The 22,625-nt window shown below is 42.2% G+C and overlaps 1 protein-coding gene across 1 annotated transcript in view; it reads right to left on the bottom strand.

Moving 5' to 3' along the window:
* The window catches only part of NVL (nuclear VCP like), a 105,489-nt gene that overhangs the window by 23,558 nt on the left and 59,306 nt on the right, over positions 1-22,625 (bottom strand). The window contains exons 8-15 of the mRNA XM_083605067.1: positions 18,634-18,745; positions 18,348-18,424; positions 17,370-17,504; positions 16,398-16,499; positions 14,171-14,288; positions 11,034-11,178; positions 9,512-9,782; positions 8,030-8,248 (exon numbers count right to left, since the gene is read on the bottom strand). Of these exons, the coding sequence (XP_083461193.1) occupies positions 8,030-8,248; positions 9,512-9,782; positions 11,034-11,178; positions 14,171-14,288; positions 16,398-16,499; positions 17,370-17,504; positions 18,348-18,424; positions 18,634-18,745 (1,179 nt within the window). The remainder of the gene's footprint in view (positions 1-8,029; positions 8,249-9,511; positions 9,783-11,033; positions 11,179-14,170; positions 14,289-16,397; positions 16,500-17,369; positions 17,505-18,347; positions 18,425-18,633; positions 18,746-22,625) is intronic.

The raw sequence follows: 22,625 nt of genomic DNA, 5'->3' as shown, positions 1-22,625 counted from the left end.
AAATTCTGTCCTTCTTTGGCACCAGTTGGCCCACCATGCCCAGGAGAAAGGCCTCTGGCTTCTTAAGAAATGTATATTTAAATATTTTTTTTCATTTCGTTGTATATCATCTCCCAGAAAGCCTTAATCTTTGGGCATGTCCACCAAAGGTGAAAGAATGTTCCTTCATTCTCTTTACACTTCCAACATTTATTGTCGGGCAAATGGTAGATTTTTGCAAGCTTGCCTGGTGTCATGTACCACCTGTATATCATTTTCATAATATTCTCTCTTAGGGCATTACATGCCGTAAATTTCATACCTGTGGTCCACAACTGTTCCCAGTCAGCAAACATGATGTTATGACCAACATCTTGTGCCCATTTGATCATAGCAGATTTAACTGTTTCATCCTGCGTATTCCATTTTAGCAGCAAGTTATACATTCTTGAAAGTATTTTAGTTTTGGGTTCTAACAACTCAGTTTCCAATTTTGATTTTTCCACCTGGAAACCTATTTTTTTATCCATATTATAGGTTTCTCTTATTTGAAAATAGTGCAGCCAATCTCGCACCTTATCTTTTAATTTCTCAAAACTCTGCAATTTCAATTTATCTCCTTCTTGTTCCAATATTTCCCAATATTTCGGCCATTTGGCCTCCATATTGGACTTTTTCAGTGCCTTTGCCTCCATTGGTGACAACCACCTTGGGGTTTTATTCTCCAATAAGTCTTTATATCTTAACCAGACGTTAAACAATGCTTTCCTGACAATATGGTTTTTAAATGCTTTATGAGCTTTAACCTTGTCGTACCACAAATATGCATGCCACCCAAAAACATTGTTAAAACCTTCTAAGTCCAAAATGTCTGTGTTTTCAAGAAGCAGCCATTCTTTCAGCCAACAAAATGCGGCCGATTCATAGTAAAGTTTCAGGTCTGGCAGGGCAAAACCACCTCTTTCTTTAGCATCAGTTAGTATTTTAAATTTTATTCTGGGCTTCTTGCCCTGCCAGACAAATCTAGAGATATCTCTCTGCCACTTCTTGAAACAGTCCATCTTGTCTAAGATTTGCAAAGATTGAAACAAAAATAACATCTTTGGCAATACATTCATCTTTATAGCCGCAATTCTGCCCAACAAGGAAAGCTTCAGGTTTGACCATATCTCTAAGCCTTTCTTCACTTCTAACCAACATTTCTCATAATTATCTTTAAATAAATTTAAGTTCTTAGCAGTCATGTTAACCCCCAAATATTTAACTTTCTTTACTATTGTTAGGCCTGTCTCCTTCTGAAACCTTTCTTTCTCAATCGGTGTTAAATTTTTCTCAAGAACTTTAGTTTTTGACTTGTTCAACTTAAAACCAGCCATCTGCCCAAATTCTTGAATCACTTCCAAAACTCTTTTCGAACTAGATTCTGGCTCCTGTAATGTTAAAACTAAGTCATCTGCAAATGCTTTCAATTTATATTGCTTAGCTCCGACCTGAATGCCTTTAATCAGACGGTCCCTTCTAATCATGTTCAATAGTACCTCCAGGACTGAAATGAACAACAATGGGGAAATTGGGCAGCCTTGTCGTGTACCTTTCTCTATCTTAAATCCCTCTGTCACCACATTATTAACAATTAATTTAGCCTTTTGTTCTGAATAAATTGCACTTATACCATTTTCAAACCCTTGACCCACCCCCATCCCCTGAAGATTTTTCTTCATAAAACTCCAAGAAATGTTGTCAAAGGCTTTCTCCGCATCTATGAAAATTAAAACTGCTTTAGTATTTATATTCACTTGCAACTTCTCCAAAATGTTAATTATGTTCCTTGTATTGTCCGACAAATGTCTACCCGGGAGGAAGCCAGCTTGGTCCTTATGGATCTCTTCCAATAGTACTTTTTTTAACCTATTAGCCAAAATGTCAGCAAATATTTTGTAATCCACATTAAGGAGGGATATGGGGCGGTAGTTCTTAAGTTGCGTCTTTTCAGACTCAGTTTTCGGTATAAGTGTAATATAAGCTTCCTGCCACGACTCCGGCGCTTTTTTCCCCTCTAATATCTCGTTGCACACCTCCATTAGTGGCCGAATTAACCAATCTTTCAAAACTCTATAATATTTGGAGGTTAAACCGTCTGGTCCTGGAGATTTACCCAACTGCATATTTTGAATGGCACCCGCCACTTCCTGTTCTGTAATTTTGTCACTCAACAATATCTTTTTTTCTTGAGAAATTTTTTGTAATCCATTTTTCCTCAGGAATTGGTCTAACTCGGCCTCTTTCTGTGGCCCTTGTGTATAGAGTTGTTTAAAGTATCTCTGGAAGCAGTTTCTAATTTCCAATGGATTCTGTATGATCTTTCCATTTACCTCCAAATTTGTAATAGTATTTAATTTCTGTCTTTTCTTCATCTGCCATGCTAGCAGTTTCCCACATTTGTTGGCCGATTCAAAAGACTTTTGTCTCATCTGCTTAATTTTCCATTCCACTTCCTGATTTATCATTTTCATATATTGTACTTGATATAACTTAATTTCTCTCAGAATCTCTTGGGATTTTGGTTTCGCTCTTAGTCTCTTCTCTCCTTCTTTTATTTTTTCCAAAATTTTATCTTTTTTCTCATTTTGGATTCTCTTCTTTATTGCATTCTGTTGGATCAGAAACCCTCTCATGACCGCTTTGCCTGCGTCCCAGATTGTTCTTTTTTCAACCGTAGTGTTCAAATTTATCTCGAAATAGTCTCTCAAAGTTTTTTGGGCCTTCTTGGTCACCTCCTGGTCTCTGAACAGGGTGTCATTCATTCTCCATCTAAAAGAACCGATTGGCATTAGTTTCATCTCCATCTTCACTGCATTGTGGTCGGAGCAAGTTTTTGGGCAAATTTCCACTTTTCGTGTCTTAGGTGCCAGTCCTCTAGTTATCCATATTTGATCAATTCTTGTCCAGGTCATATTGGCTTCAGAGAAGAATGTTCCCTCTCTTCCAAGGGGGTTCTTAGTTCTCCAAATATCAGTAAGGTCCATATTGTCAACTAGTTCAAAAAAGGTTTTTGGTAGTCTGCCGTCTTTAGTTACCACCTGTCTTTGCGACTTATCCATGTTAGTAGATACCACTCCATTCATATCTCCCATCAAAATGATGTTATAGTCCATATAGTCCAACAATGTCTCATGCAGTTTCTTAAAAAATTCAGATTTCCCCTCATTTGGTGCATATACTCCTACAATCAAATATTTTTCACCTTGTAGTTGGATCTCAATTGCGACAAATCTTCCTTGTTCGTCTTTAAAAACAAATTTCGGTGATAGGCTCTCTTTAGCATAAATAACAACTCTCTTTTTAACTTTATCCGATGAAATAAATTCTTGACCCAATCTTTTATTAATGAGAACTTTTCTGTGGAGCCTTACCACGTGGGTTTCCTGCAAACAAATTAAGTCCAATTGTTCCTTTTTCAATATATGAAAGACTTTTCTCCTCTTCTCCGGAGAGTTAAAGCCGTGAATGTTCCAACTTAATAATTGCAGAGACATAGTGTAATTATTTTAGTTACCTCCAGTCGCTCCCAGAAGCTCGTCAAGTTCTTACGGTGGTATCTTCTTTTTTGATTTGTCGAATTCCAAAGGTGGTAGTGCTGTGTCTACTCCTGGTCTCAAGGCTTTTAGCACATCTGTCGCTTCCTTTTGTAGATCTTCTTCAAAATCTCTCAAAATTTTTCCTTGTCTTCCACTGATCTGATTCTGAACTTTTTTCCTTTAAATGTAAAAGACAGTCCCTGGGGGAACTCCCATCTGAAAGCAATAGAGTTCCTTCTCAGCAAGGCCACCAAATCTCCGTAGTTAACTCTCAAATCCAAAAGATGTTTCGGAATATCTTTAAAAATCTCCACTCTGGACTCATTAATCTCTAGGGTCTTCTGGAAGTGAGCACCCAATATTTTGTCCCGTTCCTCTTTCGAACGGAGGGTCACCAAACAGTCTCTCACCCTGTTTTTCCTCCCTCCTCTTCCAAGTCTAAAGGCGCTCACTATCTTAAAATCTTTATCCAGCTCCAAATTCCAAAATTTCTCAAATTCCTGTGAAAGATAGTCGTTCAAATTATCTTTCTCAAGTTCTGGCACCGCTCTGATCCTCAGGTTTGTCTGCCTCTCTCTCAATTCGACCATAGACAATAAGGCCTGGTGGCCCCCAATCTGTTTACGTATTGGTTTAATTTCTCCCTCCACAGCCACAGCTTTTTCTTTTGCCTCCTCGGCTTTTTCTTTTGCCTCCTCGGCTATTTTCCTGGTAGTCGCAGATTCCTCCAACAGTTTTTCTATAGCTTTAGTATTTGAGTTAATGCTAGCTGTGTTCCCTTTAATTTCAGCTGACTGATCTGAGACCTGCTTACTTAGGCCTTCCAATTTTTCATAAATTTTGTTCAACACAGATGTAAATTCCCCTTCTGAGGCCATTCCTTTTAACTCAGATTGCCCTGCGTCTTCCTCCTGAGTCGCAGGGGGGCCAGGCACAGATGCTGTGCGTTGCTGGGAAGCTAAGATGGACTGTTGCACTTTGACCTTAGCTCTTGTTGCTCTTTGTTCAGTCATTCCCCCTTATCTTCCGTCAAGGTCTATTCCCAGAGTCAAGCCTTGCAATGGAAAGTCCCCAAAGTTAGTAATGGAAAATTCCCCCAGTCAGATACTGACTTCAGTAGTCCTCTAGGGGGACACAGTAACCGCCATTGGATCCTCAGTAACCAAATAACAAAGTCTTTTTGTAACTTTCCGTGTCCCCTCTTTAATTAAAACTAAGTATCCAGTTAAAAGGAGACTCTGAATGTGTCTCCTTGCAGAGTTAGAGCTTAGATATTTACAGTATCCATAGTCAATGCGAGCTCAAATGTAGCAGTCCTCATTAATCTGACAGTCCGTTCCCAGGGAGTCCGAAAGAAAAAACTATTAAGTTCCCAGAAGATCCCCAGAAGAAATACAGTCACTTTCTTAGCTTCCCCCCTCTCCTCTAATGGGGGAGTTCTTTCTTTTGATGCTTGGAATTAAAATTTTACAGTCCACTTTGAAGTACTAGCGTAAAAAGGTCTTTGCTTTGATCTTTTACAAAACGGAAAGGCGGACTTCCTGTTTGCACCTTTCCGCTTCGGAGCCCAAATTCGCTTATTTTTACTCTTCAAATCCGAAATTCTTAAATTCCCCTACTCACGGATGTTCTCTTTAGAGCCGAATTTCACAGGAAAAAGGTCAGCGCTCTCCGGCAACAGCTACGCGGCTTCGCTCCATAGACGCAGCAATCGACCCGTAGCACCGCGCCGCTCCCGCTGCACACCGGAACCCCTTACGGGGCTCCCTTGCTAAAACGGGGGGCGCAAAAGGTGCCTGCTGGGTCCCACGCTCGCAGGCTCTTTCTGCCTGCGATTTCAAATTGGGTCCCCGCTTCGCCGTAGCGGAACAGACCCACTTTCTACGGAGCTTCTCCTCCTGCTCAGAAGGAGACCGCCATTGCCGTTGGCGCCGCCTCCGGAAGTCGTCATTCATCCTCCATCTAAAGGAACCAGTTGGTGTTAGTTTCATCTCCATTCTCACAGCATTATGGTCGGAGCAAGTTTTAGGGCATATTTCCGCTTTTCGAATCTTGGGAGCCAGTCCTCTAGTTATCCAGATTTGGTCAATTCTTGTCCATGTCATCTTGGCTTCAGAGAAGAAAGTTCCCTCTCTACCCAAGGGATTCTTTGTTCTCCAAATGTCAATCAAGTCCATATTGTCAGTCATCTCAAAAAAAGTTTTTGGTAGTCTGCCATCTTTAGTGACTACCTGTCTCTGTGACTTATCCATGTTTGTAGATACCACTCCATTCATATCTCCCATCATAATAATGTTGTAATCCATATAGTTCAACAATGTCTCGTACAACTTCTTAAAAATTTCAGATTTCCCCTCATTTGGTGCATATACTCCTACTATCAGAAATTTCTCTCCTTGTGTTTGGACTTCAATTGCCACAAATCTTCCTTGGTCATCTTTAAAGATAAATTTCGGTGATAGGCTCTCTTTTGCATAAATTACTACTACTCCTCTCTTTTTAACCTTGTCCGATGAAATAAACTCTTGACCCAATCTTTTATTAATCAATACTTTCCTGTGTAGCCTTATCTCGTGTGTTTCCTGTAAGCAAATCAAGTCCAATTGTTCCTTTTTCAATAAATAAAAAACTTTTTTCCTTTTCTCTGGGGAGTTAAAGCCACGAATATTCCAACTTAATAATTGCAGAGACATGGTGTATTTATTTTACTTTTCCTCCAACTGCACCCAGTAGTTGTTCTTGTTCTGTCGGTGGTATCACTTTCTCTAGCTTGTCCAATCCCAAAGGTAGTGGTACTATGTCTTGTATTCCTGGTTTTAATGCTCTTAGCTCTTCTTCAGCTTCTTTTTGCAGGTCTTCTCCGTGCTCTCTCAAAAAAATTTCTTTATCTTCCACTGATCTTATTTTAATCTTTCTCCCTTTGAAGGTAAAAGATAGGCCTTGGGGGAATTCCCACCTGAAAACAGTTCTATTTCCTCTCAACAGGGCCACCAGATCTCCGTAATTAGATCTAAGATCCAAAAGGTATTTCGGGATGTCCTTAAATATCTCCAATCTTGATTCATGTATTTCCAAAGTCTTCTGGAAGTGCAGACTTAATATTTTGTCTCTTTCCTCTTTTGTTCGGAGGGTAATCAGTCTCTCACCCTGTTCTTTCTCCCCCCTCTTCCAAGTCTAAAAGCACTTACTATCTTGAAATCTTGCTTATCTGAGTCTAAGTTCCAAAAGTCTGCAAATTCCTGCGTAAGAAAGTCACTCAAACTATCTTTCTCAAGTTCAGGTACAGCCCTGATCCTTAAATTTGTCTGTTTTTCTTTCAATTCAATCATAGACAGCAACGACCTGTGATCCTCGAGTTGCCTACATATCGGTGGTATCTTTTCCTCTACAGCCAATGCTTTTTCCTTTGCTTCTTCAGCTGTCTTTCAATTCGAAGTAGATTCCTGCAGCAGTTTCTCAATAGATTCTGTATTTGAGTTCACCTTCTGCCCCAAGTTATTGATACTTATAGTGTTTTGGTCAATTTTAGTTGTTGCTTCAGCAACTTGTTTGCTTAATTTTTCCAAAGATTCATAAATTTTCCCTAATGCTGAAGCTAGACCCTCTTCAGATGCCATTCCTTTTAGCCCAACTTGAGCAGAATCTTCCCCTAGTGGAGCAGAAGGGCCAGATGCTGATGCTCTTCGCTGCTGCAGTCTAATTTTTCCTGAGGCAAGTTTGCCATAACACTTTATCTAGGGATCAAGGTCAATCCCACGGCCAGAGCTTGTTTCGTAGTGGAAAATTTCCCTGGCCAGTTTAGAGTGGAAAATTCCCTGGCCAGTTGTAGCAATTTCAAAGTTCCTCTAGGGGGACACAGTAACAGTCAAAGCTTGTTACAATTGCTTGTTTTTATTCATTACCAACTCAGGGTGTGTCTGTATTTCCCTCCATCCAAATTTCTGGTAACTGCTGTCTGCACACTGCAGTTACTCTTTATAGCACTTGTTTCTCCTTTTAAAAAAGGAACAGTTCAGTCCTCAAGAGGACTATACTACAGACAAGTGAGGGGGGAACCTGTGGCCTTCCAACTGCTGCAGGACTATGGCTCCTATCTCTCTGACCATTAGCTAGGCCTGGCCAAGCATCATGGAGTCCGACAGAAAGAATTACTTGGAACTGCAATGTCTCCTTTCTATGTACTGCTTCCTCTTACTGTTTCCTCAAACTACATTCTGACTTGACTGGAAAAGGAAGCTGCCGACTAATTATAATGTCGCACTTTAGTCAATAAGCCTCCGTTTCCAAGTGAAACCACTACACCATTTCTTGCTCCCTCAAACTCGATAGGCCAAGAATGCAGCTCGTTTCCATATTCTTTCAAGCAAAAAACCCCACAGAAATGCCCTGGCAGAATCGCACAGCTTAACCTCCAGAAGCTATTTCAGCCTCGCGTGCATTAACAGGACTTTGTAGCAGCGTCCAGTCCCTACCAGTATTGCCATGGTGAGCTCCTCCCGAATATCCTCCAGGGCGCCCACATCCGCCCACGTCACATCGGGGACTGTAACAAAGCCTTCTCTCTTGGCAGAGGGTTGCACCGAAGAGAGCGCAACAATGAAATCATTCAACTCAATGCATAGCTTTTGCAGCTGATCTTCCCCAAGGGGGTCTGGTTCCTTTAGCAACTGAAGTAGCCTCTGCAATTCATCCTAGAGAAGAAAGATCAGGAGTAGCAGGAAATACAAGAACAGGTTAGAGGGAGAATCCCCTAAAGTTTAATCATGTATGGATAAATAACAATGAAGGCAGGAGTTTGATTACAACATACTTGAAACTGGCCAAAGACTACTTTTACTCAACAGCATCCTTTCGTAGTGAAATATTGCAGAAACAATTGAGTTCAAGACAAGCACAAACTAATTAACTTTAGTAGGCAATTCACTGTCTTGCATTCCATTAATGTGTTTATGTATTCCAAGAGAATGCCAGAGATTCATGTCTTACTGGCTTATGAAGGAGACGCCAAGATCTAATCTGCACATTTCTTTTGAGAATTACTTTTTATTCTGCATAATAAGGAATTCTGGTGGATTTGATCATGGTTTTACTGCATGCATAACTACTGCTGTTTTTCCCCCCTTCTTTGGAAGATGCCATGGCCTTTGGCTAGCGCAATAAAAGTTTATGGTTCTGTTTTTGTTTTTTTGCTTATGCATGACCCTTAGAAGCCAAGGCTCTTTTCTAAAAAAGGAAAAAATCTCTTTAATTGAACATATTTGCACTGCTTTTTGTACTTTTAGGTTTTGCCATTTATTAATTCTTGCCCTTCAATTTAACACATCTTTATTCTTCTAAAAATAAATGTACATAATTTTATTTTTATATTATTGATTATTATTACTGCTTAGGTTTTTTAAAAAATCAAATGGCTCATAAATTCTTCCTACATAAGTAAATAAAATAAATAAATAAGTAAATAAAAGTTTATTCATCATCAACTGATCCCACCAGCCCTGAAAATTGTACACTACAAGGAGAGGGTTAAAGGAGTTTTTTAAACTATTATAATTACTGCATTTTAATCCCACGCTTGTTCCAACAAACTCAGGGAAGTATATCTGGTTTTCCCTCATCATTTTACTGAACATCCAGTCCAAAAATGAGTTCTGGAGAACTAAAAAATTTGCTTGCTACTTTGTGATGTTATAGTTCAGGGCTGTGAAACCTTTGGCCCACCAAATGTTGTTGGACAACTCCCAGCAACCTTAACCTTTGGCCTTTGGCTAGGGCTGATGGGAATTGTAGTTCAGCAACATATGGAGGACCACATGCATATCCTAATAGACCATTGTCAGGCTTTTGCAAAGTTTGCCCCAATGAAGGAAATACTTGCATATACTACGTGGGAAATATTAAAACTTATGGAAGAGTTATAGTAGGATACAGGGAAAGGATACAAAGAAAATACATACCAAAGTGGGAAGATCTGGCTCCTTGATATCCTTTCTTACAAGCTCTTCAGTATCCTTTTCCATGTCTTGTCCAGATGACCTCTCGTTACTTCTCAGGACTTTGTGCTGCTCCATCTCCAGCTTAACGAGAACTCTATTCACAGTGCACATTGCGGCTTCACGGCACAGTGCCATGAGATCGGCACCGACGTAGCCTGGGGTCAAATGAGCCAAATGAGCAAAGTCAAAAGGTTCCTGCAATCTAAGTTTTCGACACAATGTCTTCAGAATTCTGGCAAAGGGAAGAAAAAGGAAGAAGTTACTATAGTTTTAGTCTTTACAAAAGAAAGAAAGATGACCATAAGTGTCAGGGGACTGCCATCGGAACAGGGGAGGGAGGCAGGGGGGCGTTTGGGATACAGAAAGCCTCTGACGCTTCTGAGGAGCAGTTCCTCTTCCAGCGAGGGGAAAAGCCACACCTCCAATGGAGAAGAGAGGGAAGGGGCCAGCCAAGGTGGGAAAAGGCTTGAAGATGCTGCTAAGAGCCCCAGCGCCTCACCTAGCCAGGCTGGCCAGGAGGAACGCATGCCACCTCCATCGCTCAGCTTGTGCAGAGGGGTGAAACGCAAAGAGGGGAGGTGGAGTTTTGGGGTATCTAAGTTCTTATGTTTGGGGAAAAGCCAGAAGAGGCCACTCCCGGATTCTGCAAGTCACTAACACGGACATGAAACTTGTGTATCTGCACTGTAAATAGTTTGCACAATAAAACCTGTAAAAGACAGGCTGGAGTCCTGCCTCCTGACTCACGACTCACAAGCAACCACCACACAGCATCTGACAACAAGTTATTTATTTGTCCCAGAGCTTATGAAAGGGGCAGAGATATTTATAATTTATTAAACTTTGGTGGATTTCTGCATGATTTGCAGAAGATCCACAGGAATGCTCCATTTTTTCACTGCTCAAACTTTAAACAATACCAGTAACAGAATTAATGTTCTCCCTCCCACTCCAGTGTCCCAAATTAGACTGCTGAATAGATTTTTAGTCTGTTACTCAAAGCAAGTTTCCTGGGCTCAGAGTTCTTTAATTCTATTGTCTTTTGCACCAGGGTGAGTCTCAAGATCCTAGTAAAAAGCGAAGTAGATCCCACAAGCCCTTAATCAGGTTACTCCTGTAATAGGTGAACCAAAACCAAAGCATCTGAATAGAAAATAAACAAATCTATGAGAAAACATAGCATGAAGGCATCAACTCCTCAAAAAATCCTAAACAAGCCATGCTACTCTTTCCGTATTATTGCTTTATTGGCCAAATGTCTGAATTGGGGTTACCAGGGAAGGCCTTGATTGGGACGTCTATGCTATAGGGGAAAATCTGACACAGATTTTTTCCTGTACTACAACAGAAGCTGCAGCTATGTTTGCCTTTTTTTTTTTTTTTAGTTAAAAGTTTAAGAGAAACTCTTGGATTCAAGAGCTGGCAAGCCATAAACTGACTATTTTTTAAGAAAACAACAACTTTAAAAGCAAAGCTCACACACTTCTCTCTGGCTGTTTCACCCGGAATCCCCAAACAAATCTCTCGATCAAATCTTCCTGCACGTCGCAGGGCTGGGTCCAGCGAGTCTGGTCTGTTGGTTGCCCCAATTACTAGGACCTGAGCAGCAGTAGCCAGATTATTCAAGTCTGAAAGATGAAGGAAAAACAATAAACTCACAGGGAACTGGCAAAGGAAAGTACGCTTTGGTGTTAGAAGTAAAGGTAAAGGGACCCCTGTTTAGGTCCAGTTGCGAACGACTCTGGGGTTGCGGTGCCCATCTCGCTTTACTGGCCAAGAGAGTCGGCGTACAGCTTCTGAGTCATGTGGCCAGCATGACTAAGCTGCTTCTGGCGAACCCGAGCGGTGCACGGAAATGCCGTTTACCTTCCCGCCGGAGCAGTACCTATTTACCTACTTGCACTTTGACATGCTTTGGAACTGCTAGGTTGGCAGGAGCAGGGACTGAGCAACGGGAGCTCACCCCGTTGCAGGGATTCGAACCGCCGACCTTCCGATCGGCAAGCCCTAGGCTCTGTGGTTTAGACCACAGCACCACCCACGTCCCTCGCTTTGCTGTTAGGAAAGCATTATTTGTGCTATATACCCTCAGTACACAACTCAGGTGTATACCGCCAACTTTTACTAGCGATGATGCTACAGACATGATGACTGCGCAGCATGTCTGCTATAGCTCTTTGGCAGTGGTAATACTGGGCTAGGAGAGAACACCACATAAAGTGGGTAAGGAAACTCAAGAGGCTAGATCTCTATCAGGATTGGCCTTATAAGCCAAGTCTGACCGGGGGGGGGCAGGGCCACCTGCTTGTCAATCACCCGATTTGGCATTTAAAAGTCCAAACACCGCGACTTTGAAGCACCTCACAGGCAGTAAGGCATGCATCTCCCAAAAGCAGGTGATGGGCAAGAGATCCAAGCTTGCTCACCTTGCACCAGGAGCAGAAAGCAGTTTCCATTAAAATGAAATGGGGCTGCGGGACCTTTAGCCGGGGTTTCAGTGCAAAACCCTTTCTGATCAGGATTGAATTCCCTGCCCATCAACTGATGCACAGACAATTCAATCCTGTTTCCTGCAGGCTACACCAGTCAGCTTCTGGGGGACAGGGCCTCAATGCAAGACAGCGCGAGAACCACTTCCTTCTGTCCCATGCCCAAGCTATAAATTTAGGGTTCCACTAGCACTGACTCACCTACCATTTGTCATGTTTCAGTTTTGCTCATGATCTTGCTATGGACAAACATCAGTTGCCAAGGCTGGGAAGGAATTTTATGCTCTCCCAGTTGGCTTCACGAAGTAGACCTTTTGCCCTTCCCGTAGCAACAGTATTTGTTGGGTTGTTATAGCTTTCTATAATTCATCACAACCGTTTGGACAGGTACTGGAGGCATTGGGCTCGATTTACAACAGAGGTAAAGGGGTGGGCTGAGTCCCAACTCCCTTTTCTCAAGAGTCTTGGGGTGGCAAGTTCAAGGCCCAACCAAGCTTAGCAAGGGCTGACCTGCTAGTCACACATCCAGGTTGACGGGAATAGTATCTGTCCATGTTGTGGTATGTTTTAATTTGCCTTCTATCCCTTGATGTAGTACATGGGTGGAGCAATTGTCTCTGCACTATTGATCTTACAACACCTACTTATCAGAAAGAGTCTTGCAACAGCTCAAAGGTAAAGGTAAAGGGACCCCTGACCATTAGGTCCAGTCGTGACCGACTCTGGGGTTGCAGCGCTCATCTCGTTTTATTGGCCGAGGGAGCCAGCGTACAGCTTCCAGGTCATTTGGCCGGCATGACTAAGCCGCTTCTGGCGAACCAGAGCTGCACACGGAAATGCCGTTTACCTTCCCGCTAGAGCAGTACCTATTTATCTACTTGCACTTTGACATGCTTTGGAACTGCTAGGTTGGCAGGAGCAGGGACCGAGCAACTGGAGCTCACCCCGTCACGGGGATTCGAACCACCGACCTTCTGATCGGCAAGTCCTAGGCTCTGTGGTTTAACCCACAGCGCCACCCGCAACAACTTAGAGATTAACAAATCTTATTACTACATACACTTTTGTGGTCTCAGTTGTCAAGAGGACACACAGTTACAATTGGAGCGGGAGAAGAATATAAAGGAGGGAGTTTTGTGACAAATTTAACCAGTTTTTGTGTATGCTAAATGACCCTTCAGAATAGCAACGATAGTGTTAATTTACTCAGAAATGCTAATTGGTGGGAACACCTCCTATTGAGTTGCTCTTTTGAAAGTCATTATCAGGCTGACTAGACCTTGTGCATTCAGTTCATTGGATTCTGTTCTCATCTGTGCTCTCTGCATAATACTGTGACATTTTTCTATCTATACCAGGTATACAGATGTTGGTAAACTTCAGCTCCCAGCATGTCTGATCATGCTAGTTGTGGCTGATTGAATTTAGAGTCCTTCAACATGTGGAAGGTTAGAGGTTCAACACTGGACCTACCAGCATGTATAAACATGGTTGTTATCTGAAAGTATCTAATGCATCTGGCAAAGTGAGTTCTGGCCCTTGAAAGCTCCTGCCACGTCAGATCAAATAGTCTTTAAGGTGCCGCAAGACACCCCCCCCCACTTTTGTGTGCTTTCGGTAAAGATTATCACAAATTAAAAAGGTAAAGGGACCCCTGACCATTAGGTCCAGTTGTGGCCGACTCTGGGGTTGCGGCGCTCATCTCACTTTATTGGCCGAGGGAGCCGGCGTACAGCTTCCGGGTCATGTGGCCAGCATGACTAAGCTGCTTCTGGCGAACCAGAACAGCGCACGGAAACGCCGTTTACCTTCCCGCCGGAGCGGTACCTATTTATCTACTTGCACTTTGACGTGCTTTCGAACTGCTAGGTTGGCAGGAGCAGGGACCGAGCAACGGGAGCTCACCCGTCGCAGGGATTCGAACTGCCAACCTTCTGATCGGCAAGTCCTAGGCTCTGTGGTTTAACCCACAGCGCCACCTGCGTCCCTTTACCCCTCTGTAATTTGCTGATTTGGTACTTGGAAATCTGCAGCTGACATGATATTCAGCTGAAATTTCACCTAAAGAGCAAGATCCAATTTAAAAAGCAGGTCTGATAGAGCACTTTTACTAGAATAAAAAAGTCCTGACCATCCATGCAAGTCAGAAGCTGCGCTACAATTCTCCGCTCCATGTCCTTTGAGGCAACTTCTCTCTTGGGTGTGATAGCATCAATTTCATCTATGAAGAGGATGCATGGAGCATTGGCCTAGAAATAATAATGATAAAAAAGAAATTAGTACAAACACAGAAAATGATTAAGTAATTCTTAGCATATTATGATTTTTTGTTTTATAATTTCAAATAAATGCTAGTTGAAAGAGCAGCAAGGTACCAAGTGTTAAAAAGTTAAAACAAAACTTTTCACCCAATCGGATACATATTAGCAAGTGCTCTGTGCTGGAAAGAGGTCTGCATATGGTATCTACCAAAGATATAAGCACAATAAAAGTGAATGGGACATACACACATGAAAAGAGAGTCGGGGTGTGACAGAATGAATGAGAGTTATCAAAATATGTCCCCTTGAACCTTCTGCCTCTCCCAACACATTGAGCCACAATTAACAATTGCAGGTGCTTCCTTATTTTAATTTTTACCATATCCATTCAATAAACAGTTCCCCCCCCTTATGCATGGACTAACAGCAGCACTAATACAAAAATACAAGATGCAGTATTGGTCAAATCCAACATTCCCCCCCCCAAGGCACTGAGTTAATGGATTTGGACTGCACCCTTTTCTGTGTCTATTCATAAGCCATCATTTTATTTCTACTACTACTGTATGGAGAAAAAACTACTATTCAAAACCAAAACAGCTTTTCTCCTTTGCAGGAAAATACAGGTGTTAATAAGGAACACGTCAGTGCAATGCTCAACTAGCAAATGCACCACTTTTAGTGCTGCCTGACTGCTGATCGAGTCAATAAAAGGAAGTTGATTCCAATTACCAAAACACACCACTATGTTTGGACAATACAAAATGTCCAGCATTAAATTTTAAAGAGAAAGTGACCTTGAAACTCATAAGCACTGTGTATTGTCTGAATAGTTTTGAAAGAAGTTATTGTACTGTGACAGAGCTAGAATATGACAAACATTAAAACAACTTCCTCTAAAACTTTTTGCATAATAGACTATATAAAGAAACAGACGCATCCTAATTCAAAGTAGAAAAGAACATGGAGGAACTAGAATCATAAAGATCTACATCCCTGCTGAATGCAGATCATTTGATTTTGGCAGCAATATTATTTAGCAAATAAGTTTCTTAGAGACCATACTGAACAAAATTTATAGCTGGAAGACAACCATCATGAAATGTTAGAAAAACTACACTTGGCAGCAAAGGCAATATTTAGGTTTTAATTTTAATGCAGAAAAAGGTTTTGATTCTATTGAGTGGAGATTTTTAATAGAAGCTATAAAGAGGTTTTTTATATGCCTGTTGTCTTTTGTCCATGGAGTTTTCTTGGCAGGGATACTAGAGTGGCTTGCCAGTTCCTACTCCAGGTGGATCACGTTTGGTCAAAACTCTCCACTATGACCTGTCCATCTTGGGTGGCCCTGCACGGCATAGCTCATAGCTTCTCTGAGTTATTCAAGCCCCTTCGCCACGGCAAGGCAGTGATCCAAGGCAGTGATCTGTATAGTTAAAGCTATGGTTTTCCCAGTAGTGATGTATGGAAGTGAGAGCTGGACCATAAAGAAGGCTGATTGCCGAAGAATTGATGCTTTTGAATTATGGTGCTGGAGGAGACTCTTGAGAGTCCCATGGACTGCAAGAAGATCAAACCTATCCATTCTGAAGGAAATCAGCCCTGAGTGCTCACTGGAAGGACAGATCGTGAAGCTGAGGCTCCAATACTTTGGCCACCTCATGAGAAGACTCCTTGGAAAAGACCCTGATGCTGGGAAAGATTGAGGGCACAAGGAGAAGGGGATGACAGAGGACAAGATGGTTGGGCAGTGTTCTCGAAGCTACCAGCATGAGTTTGACCAAACTGCAAGAGGCAGTGGAAGACAGGAGTGCCTGGCGTGCTCTGGTCCAGGGGGTCACGAAGAGTCGGACACGACTAAACGACTAAACAACAACATAAAGAGGTTGGGTTTCAACTATATATATTTTTTTACAAAAATAAGTGGGCAATTTTACAGCCAACCCACAGTTAGTATTCTGATACATGGAAATTTGCCTTCCTGTCAGGATGTTAGATGAGGATGCACCTTTCTCCACTTTTAAATTTGTGTGTAGAAATGATTCAGAGTCAAGTGAGTTAATAAAAGGCTTTAAGACTGTTTCCTGCTGGTCTTACCACAGCTTGCTCAAACAGTTCCCTTAGCTTCTGTTCCGATTCACCAGACACTCCCGACACAATCTCAGTAGCAGCTACTTTGAGTATTGGCAGTTCAAGCTCCTAGAAAAACAAACACAAATGAACACAAAATAAGATTATTGTAGGAAAGACACTTACCAAGGCTCAGGCATTTTACAGAGGCCTCTACCGTGGAGGGCTGAACGGTGGAAGGGAGAGTAATATTGAATATTGATTCAATGGGCAATGCACAAAAAGACTTTAACCAATAACAGTGTCATGAGATTTTGCAGTTATCCAGGATGTACTACTCCCTTGTACAGTACCATTTAAAAGACAAGCAAAGGCAACCATTGAGGAGACCCTAGATTGCAGCCGAATGACCTCCTGGGAGGCCTGGCCTGCAGGAAGAGAAGAGAGAACTTGTGTATCAAAATTCTTTCCCCTCTATTCAAAAAAGTACTGGGCACCATGATATACAAAGCAGGAAGAGACCCATGCAGCTTCAACATTTTAAAGTGTTTTTCACAGTGCTTCCACTAGCACTGTCATTCAAGATGCTACAGAAATGCTGTACGGAGGTGGTTTTTTTTTAATGCAGGTTTTGAGCTTCACCAGCTATTACTTTGCAATGTGTTCTGTAACATCTTGAATGCAAGAACTAGCAGAAGTACTGGTGTACAGGCAACTTCCCATTTATGTGGAGGCTATGTTCCAAAGCACCATGTTTTTAAGTGAAACCGCGCATATTTGAAACACCACTGAAAATACCTGCAAGCACCCTATTCTCCCCCTGCCCCTTTTGTGACATTTTTGTGATTTTGGGGGTCACTTCCAGGTTTGGCGCGATGTGCATGCCCGCAGTCACATACATATTAGACATGCCTAAAACCATCTCTTCCTGCATTAAAAATACAAATACACCTGAGGTTTGAAGGCAGAGAAAGAAAAAGTATACACCAATAGTCTCACCCCAGCGATTGCCTGAGCTAATAACGTCTTCCCACACCCTGGTGGTCCATGCAAGAGAAATCCTCGAGGTGGAACAGCTCCTAAATAGTTGTATACTTCAGGATGACAGATATGTATCAGCATCTTGCACACTTCCTACAGTGAAAATGGGAAAAAATTGTCCTATCTTACTTTTTGTAACAGTTAACAGTTTCCACATCCTCCCAGAATTCTGTGTTCTCCTGCCCTGTCACCATATGAGATCACACCCAACCAGTGAATGGATTCTGACCGCTGCAAATAAGTAAATTCTACATTATCTCATCTTTGCAAATGTTATTAACAGCACTATGTGTCTTTAACACAAGCGCAGAGATAGCACTTGGGTCAGAGCGCACCTTTCATTTTAAGACACGGAAGTTTCTAACCCTGAAGGCTGAAGATATGCTTGAAAGTCTGTGAACAATGCCTGGCGCAATCATAGCATTCCTAAGGTATCTAAGGCTAGTGCTTCAGTTTACCCTCCTACTGCTAGCAAAAGCAGAATCATGCAATAAAACAAGTATAATTTAGTTTTTTACAGCTAAACTGGGCTTTAGCTCAGACTAGAGTTTTAATTTCTTTTACTGTGAGGCAAAACACTGATTCAGGATTTGTGGATTACAGCTTTTAAAAATATCGTTACACCTAAATAATGCTGCATGAAGCAACCCTCAGCATTATGTAGATGCTCATCTCTTTCACTGTGTAAGTGATTTTCTTGACAACTTTTATCTAGTCAGAGGGAGGAATTCAATGTTGAGCTAAGGTGACTGTTCTGTTATGGCAAGCTTTTCAACTTGCCAGTCCCAACAGCCCCTCCTCCTACCCTGTGGGTTTCTCCTGAGCCACTCATAGCCATTTTCGCGAAGTGCAGGGTTGAGGGAGAGCACTGTCTTTGCGCAGGGCTGATGGCACTCATTAGTTGAATCCCGCCCAGAGAGTTTAGTTAACTCTAACCTTCAGAGTGTCATCATTGCCTCCTATATCCTCAAACTTCACGGAAGAAGTTCTCAGCTCGAAGCCTTTCTGTTTAACTGTAAGGAAAGATGGAGATATTACTAGGACAGTGAGAACACAATCTGCGAGGTATTCTCATCAAGTACATGGAAAGCACGGGGGGCGGGGCGGGGAATTAAGAAAAGATTGGACAGAACAAGGTATTACATTTACAAAAGAGCCAGAGGAATAAGCAGTGGCTTTCTTGTGTTTTTGTTTAAATATTCTTTAGTGGAATGTCTCTTACTCTTCTGTTTCCTCAAAGCAGATTCTATTTCTTCATCTACTTCTTGAGACTCGTTCCTCCTTTTACTTCTCTTCCTCTTGGGTTTCTCCAGAAAGGAAACGTCTTTTGAATCCTAGAGTACAAATAAGATTTTTCTATTTAGTCTGCTGACATTCTTTACCCAGTAAGTCACACCAAAAGCAGTAATCTTTTTTAAAAAAACCTTTAAACTCAATCAATAGAAAAATGAACCAGCAAACTAAATGTACCCCAAGAAGGAAATGCCGCCAATAAAATGCCCAGCAGAAGTTATTAAGTATGACATCATTTGCAAGCTTTAAAAAACAGTATTCATTTAGACTTTCCCTTTTTTAGCAAAAAATATAGCTGCACACAAGTTATTAGGGTTACCCCAACAGAGACAAAAAACGACACAAGCACTAGTCTGGGTCTGACTAATTCCCCCATTTTTAATAATATAGTACCATCAACATACATTTAATGGGCTGCAATCTTAATCCCACTATGACCTGTTCATCTTGGGTGCCCTGCTCGGCATAGTTCATAGCTTCTCTGAGTTATTAAGACATCTACTTCTGCTTCACTGACTATGCAAAAGCCTTTGACTGTGTCGACCACAGCAAACTATGGCAAGTTCTTAAAGAAATGGGAGTGCCTGATCACCTCATCTGTCTCCTGAGAAATCTCTACATGGGACAAGAAGAACTGGATATGGAACAACTGATTGGTTCAAAATTGGGAAAGGAGTACGACAAGGCTGTATATTGTCTCCCTGTTTATTTAACTTACATGCAGAATTCATCATGCAAAAGGCTGGACTGGATGAATCCCTAGCCGGAATTAAGATTGCCGGAAGAAATATCAACAACCTCAGATATGCAGATGACACAACCTTGATGGCAGAAAGTGAGGAGGAATTAAAGAACCTTTTATTGAGGGTGAAAGAGGAGAGCGCAAAATATGGTCTGAAGCTCAACATCAAAAAAACGAAGATCATGGCCACTGGGCCCATCACCTCCTGGCAAATAGAAGGAGAAGAAATGGAGGCAGTGAGAGATTTTACTTTCTTGGGATCCATGATCACTGCAGAATGTGACAGCAGCCACAAAATTAAAAGACGCCTGCTTCTTGGGAAAAAAGCAATGACTAACCTAGACAGCATCTTTAAAAGTAGAGACATCACCTTGCCACCAAAGGTCAGTATAGTAAAAGCTATGGTTTTCCCAGTAGTGATGTATGGAAGTGAGAGCTGGACCATAAAGAAGGCTGATCGCCGGAGAATTGATGCTTTTGAATTATGGTGCTGGAGGAGACTCTTGAGAGTCCCATGGACTGCAAGAAGATCAAACGTATCCATTCTTAAGGAAATCAGCCCTGAGTGCTCACTGGAAGGACAGATTGTGAAACTGAGGCTCCAATACTTTGGCCACCTCATGAGAAGAGAAGACTGCCTGGAAAAGACCCTGATGTTGGGAAAGATGGAGGGCACAAGGAGAAGGGGATGACAGAGGACGAGATGGTTGGATGGTGTTCTCGAAGCTACCAGCATGAGTTTGACCAAACTGCGGGAGGCAGTGGAAGACAGAAGTGCCTGGTGTGCTCTGGTCCATGGGGTCACAAAGAGTTGGACACGACTAAACGACTAAACAACAACAACAACAATCTTAACCCCTGGGAAGAAAGCCCAATTGAATTCAGTATGACTTACTTCCGTTAAGACATGGTTTGGATTGCACCAATAGCTGCACAATATGAAGTGCAATATGAAGAGTTGTGGATTGCTGGTAAAAACACATCTCAGCACATGCTACATAACACAAATAGCCTACGTACAATCACATTACACAACTGCATGATGAGGGCAGATAATACTTTTACTTAAGCATAATGTTCCTGTGACTGCCTCGCCTCCAAAAGGTTATTGTAGAGTTGGTAAAGGTTCAGAAAAGGGCAACCCAAATGATGAAAGGGATGCAGCAACTCCCCTATGAAGAAAGGATGCTACATTTGGGACTTTTAAGTTCAGAGACAAGGTGAGTAAGTGGAGACATGATAGAAGTTGATACAATTATGCATGGTATGGAGAAAGTGCAAGGAGATAGATTTTTTCTCACCCTCCCTCATAACACAAGAAATGCCCAGACATCCAGGGAAAATGAAAGTTGGAAAATTCAGGAGAGATAAAAGCACTTCTTCATGCAGTGCATGGTGAAACTGTGACGCTCGCTCCCACGAAAGGCAGCAACGGTCACCAACCCAGATGGCTTCAAAAGAGGATCGAACAAATTCAGGGAGAAGAGGGCTATGAAAGGCTATTGGCCCTGATGGCGATGTTCTGCCTCCACAATTGCTGAACTACAGGACGGGGGTGCTCTTGGACTCAAATCCTACTTGCAGGTTTCACAAACCTTCCCTTTCTCTTGATCTACTTGATCTGCTTGATCTACTTCCTTTCAAGTGCCAAACCTTCTTAAAAACTATAAAAACTGCCGCCAATCGTTCTGGATTTGTGAGCAAGGCATTTCTGGTTTGTTTTATAACATGCCAACTACAGTCAATCTTTTATTAGCTATTTCCCGGTGGGTGGCAAAGTGATGACTAACTTACCAGCTCTCTGTTTGGCTTTGATGTTGGGCCACTTCCTTCCCTTTCTCTCTCTTTCTATCCCTTTCTCTCCCTGTTTCTCTCTTTTCTTTGGAATTGCAGCACAGCCAAACTGTTATGCCATACCTTGTGGGTTTGGCTGGCATGTTAAGAGTGTATAAGCTTATCCTTGCAGGGGGAAAAGCCAAGACACTGTCATTTAAGCGTACTTGTCTTGCAGGCTCAAAGTCACAAGCTCAAGGAACTTGTGAGTCCTAGTAACTCGTGAGGTGAGTCACTGAAAGGCCCTGAGAGCTGCCCTTAAGTCTGGCCACCTGCCAAAGTGAGGCTACTGATTGTCTGTAAACAGCTGGGGTGTCAGTGACTAGATTAGAAAGTTTTACACAAAATGATGTGATTAGACAAACCCAGTCTTAGTGCGTCACAAGGAAGGCTCGGGGGGGGGGGATGTTTAAACAATGCAAGCTAGATAAGGGTGTCTGGAAACCTGTGTGGTCCTATTGACCCCAATAACATTATAATTTGTCATAAAATAGACAATATATTATTTTACACGTTATGTGCTGCTTTCTCAAGCAACTTGAGAAGAACAGGTTCTGGGCTAAGCAGCTGTAGATATAATGAGCAACTAATAACCTTAAACAACATTTTGCAAAAAGCCCATTAACTCCCCAGAACCTGATGTGCATGGTTGGTTTTTTTTTTTTTTTTATTAATTCTCTCAGTCATTCAAATAGGATGAGAACTGAGCAGAAGAGCTGTAAGAATAAAAACACTGATTTTCCATTGGATGAAGGAAGAGGGACCCTGTGTTGATATCAAGCCTTGTCATTCAGAGGCATTTGGCACTCTCCAGGTGCCCGGCTTGATTCCTTGTTGGCCTCCCCCGTCAGCGACTCCCGGCAAGACAAGGCGAGGTCTTTATCGGCCGATCGTTCTTCAAACGTGAGAAGAACACAGCCACTCCTCCTCCCTCACTCCCTGCCATCCCCAGGGAGGGGAAAGAGACAGACAGAAATGTATTTACATGCCTTTATTTCTGTCTTTCCTCAGTGCAGAGAACAACATGTCTGCACTCTCTGATACCCAGCTGCAGAGAGAGAATAACTCCACCCATGTACTTCCAGTACAGGGTCATGTGACACTCTGAGCTAACATCCGGTGCTCAGTGCACATAATAGACTGTCCCTTCTTCCCACGGTACAGTCCCAAAACATCAACATCCTGTTTGGCTTTCCAGCCACCTGGAGCACTCAGCAGCATTGCTCCTTTTTCGTAACACCCTGAACCACCACATGACCACATCTCATCTAGGCTGAGGACTACCTGGAACATGTGAGTTGTGGGAGGCAGACACAAAAAAAGTTATATGGTTCCCCCCCCCCATA

The sequence above is a fragment of the Podarcis filfolensis genome (assembly GCF_964270895.1).
Source record: "Podarcis filfolensis genome assembly, chromosome: 3".
Lineage (NCBI taxonomy): Eukaryota > Metazoa > Chordata > Lepidosauria > Squamata > Lacertidae > Podarcis > Podarcis filfolensis.
Note: the sequence above shows the minus strand (reverse complement) of the source record. Positions and strands in the feature narration are given on the sequence as shown.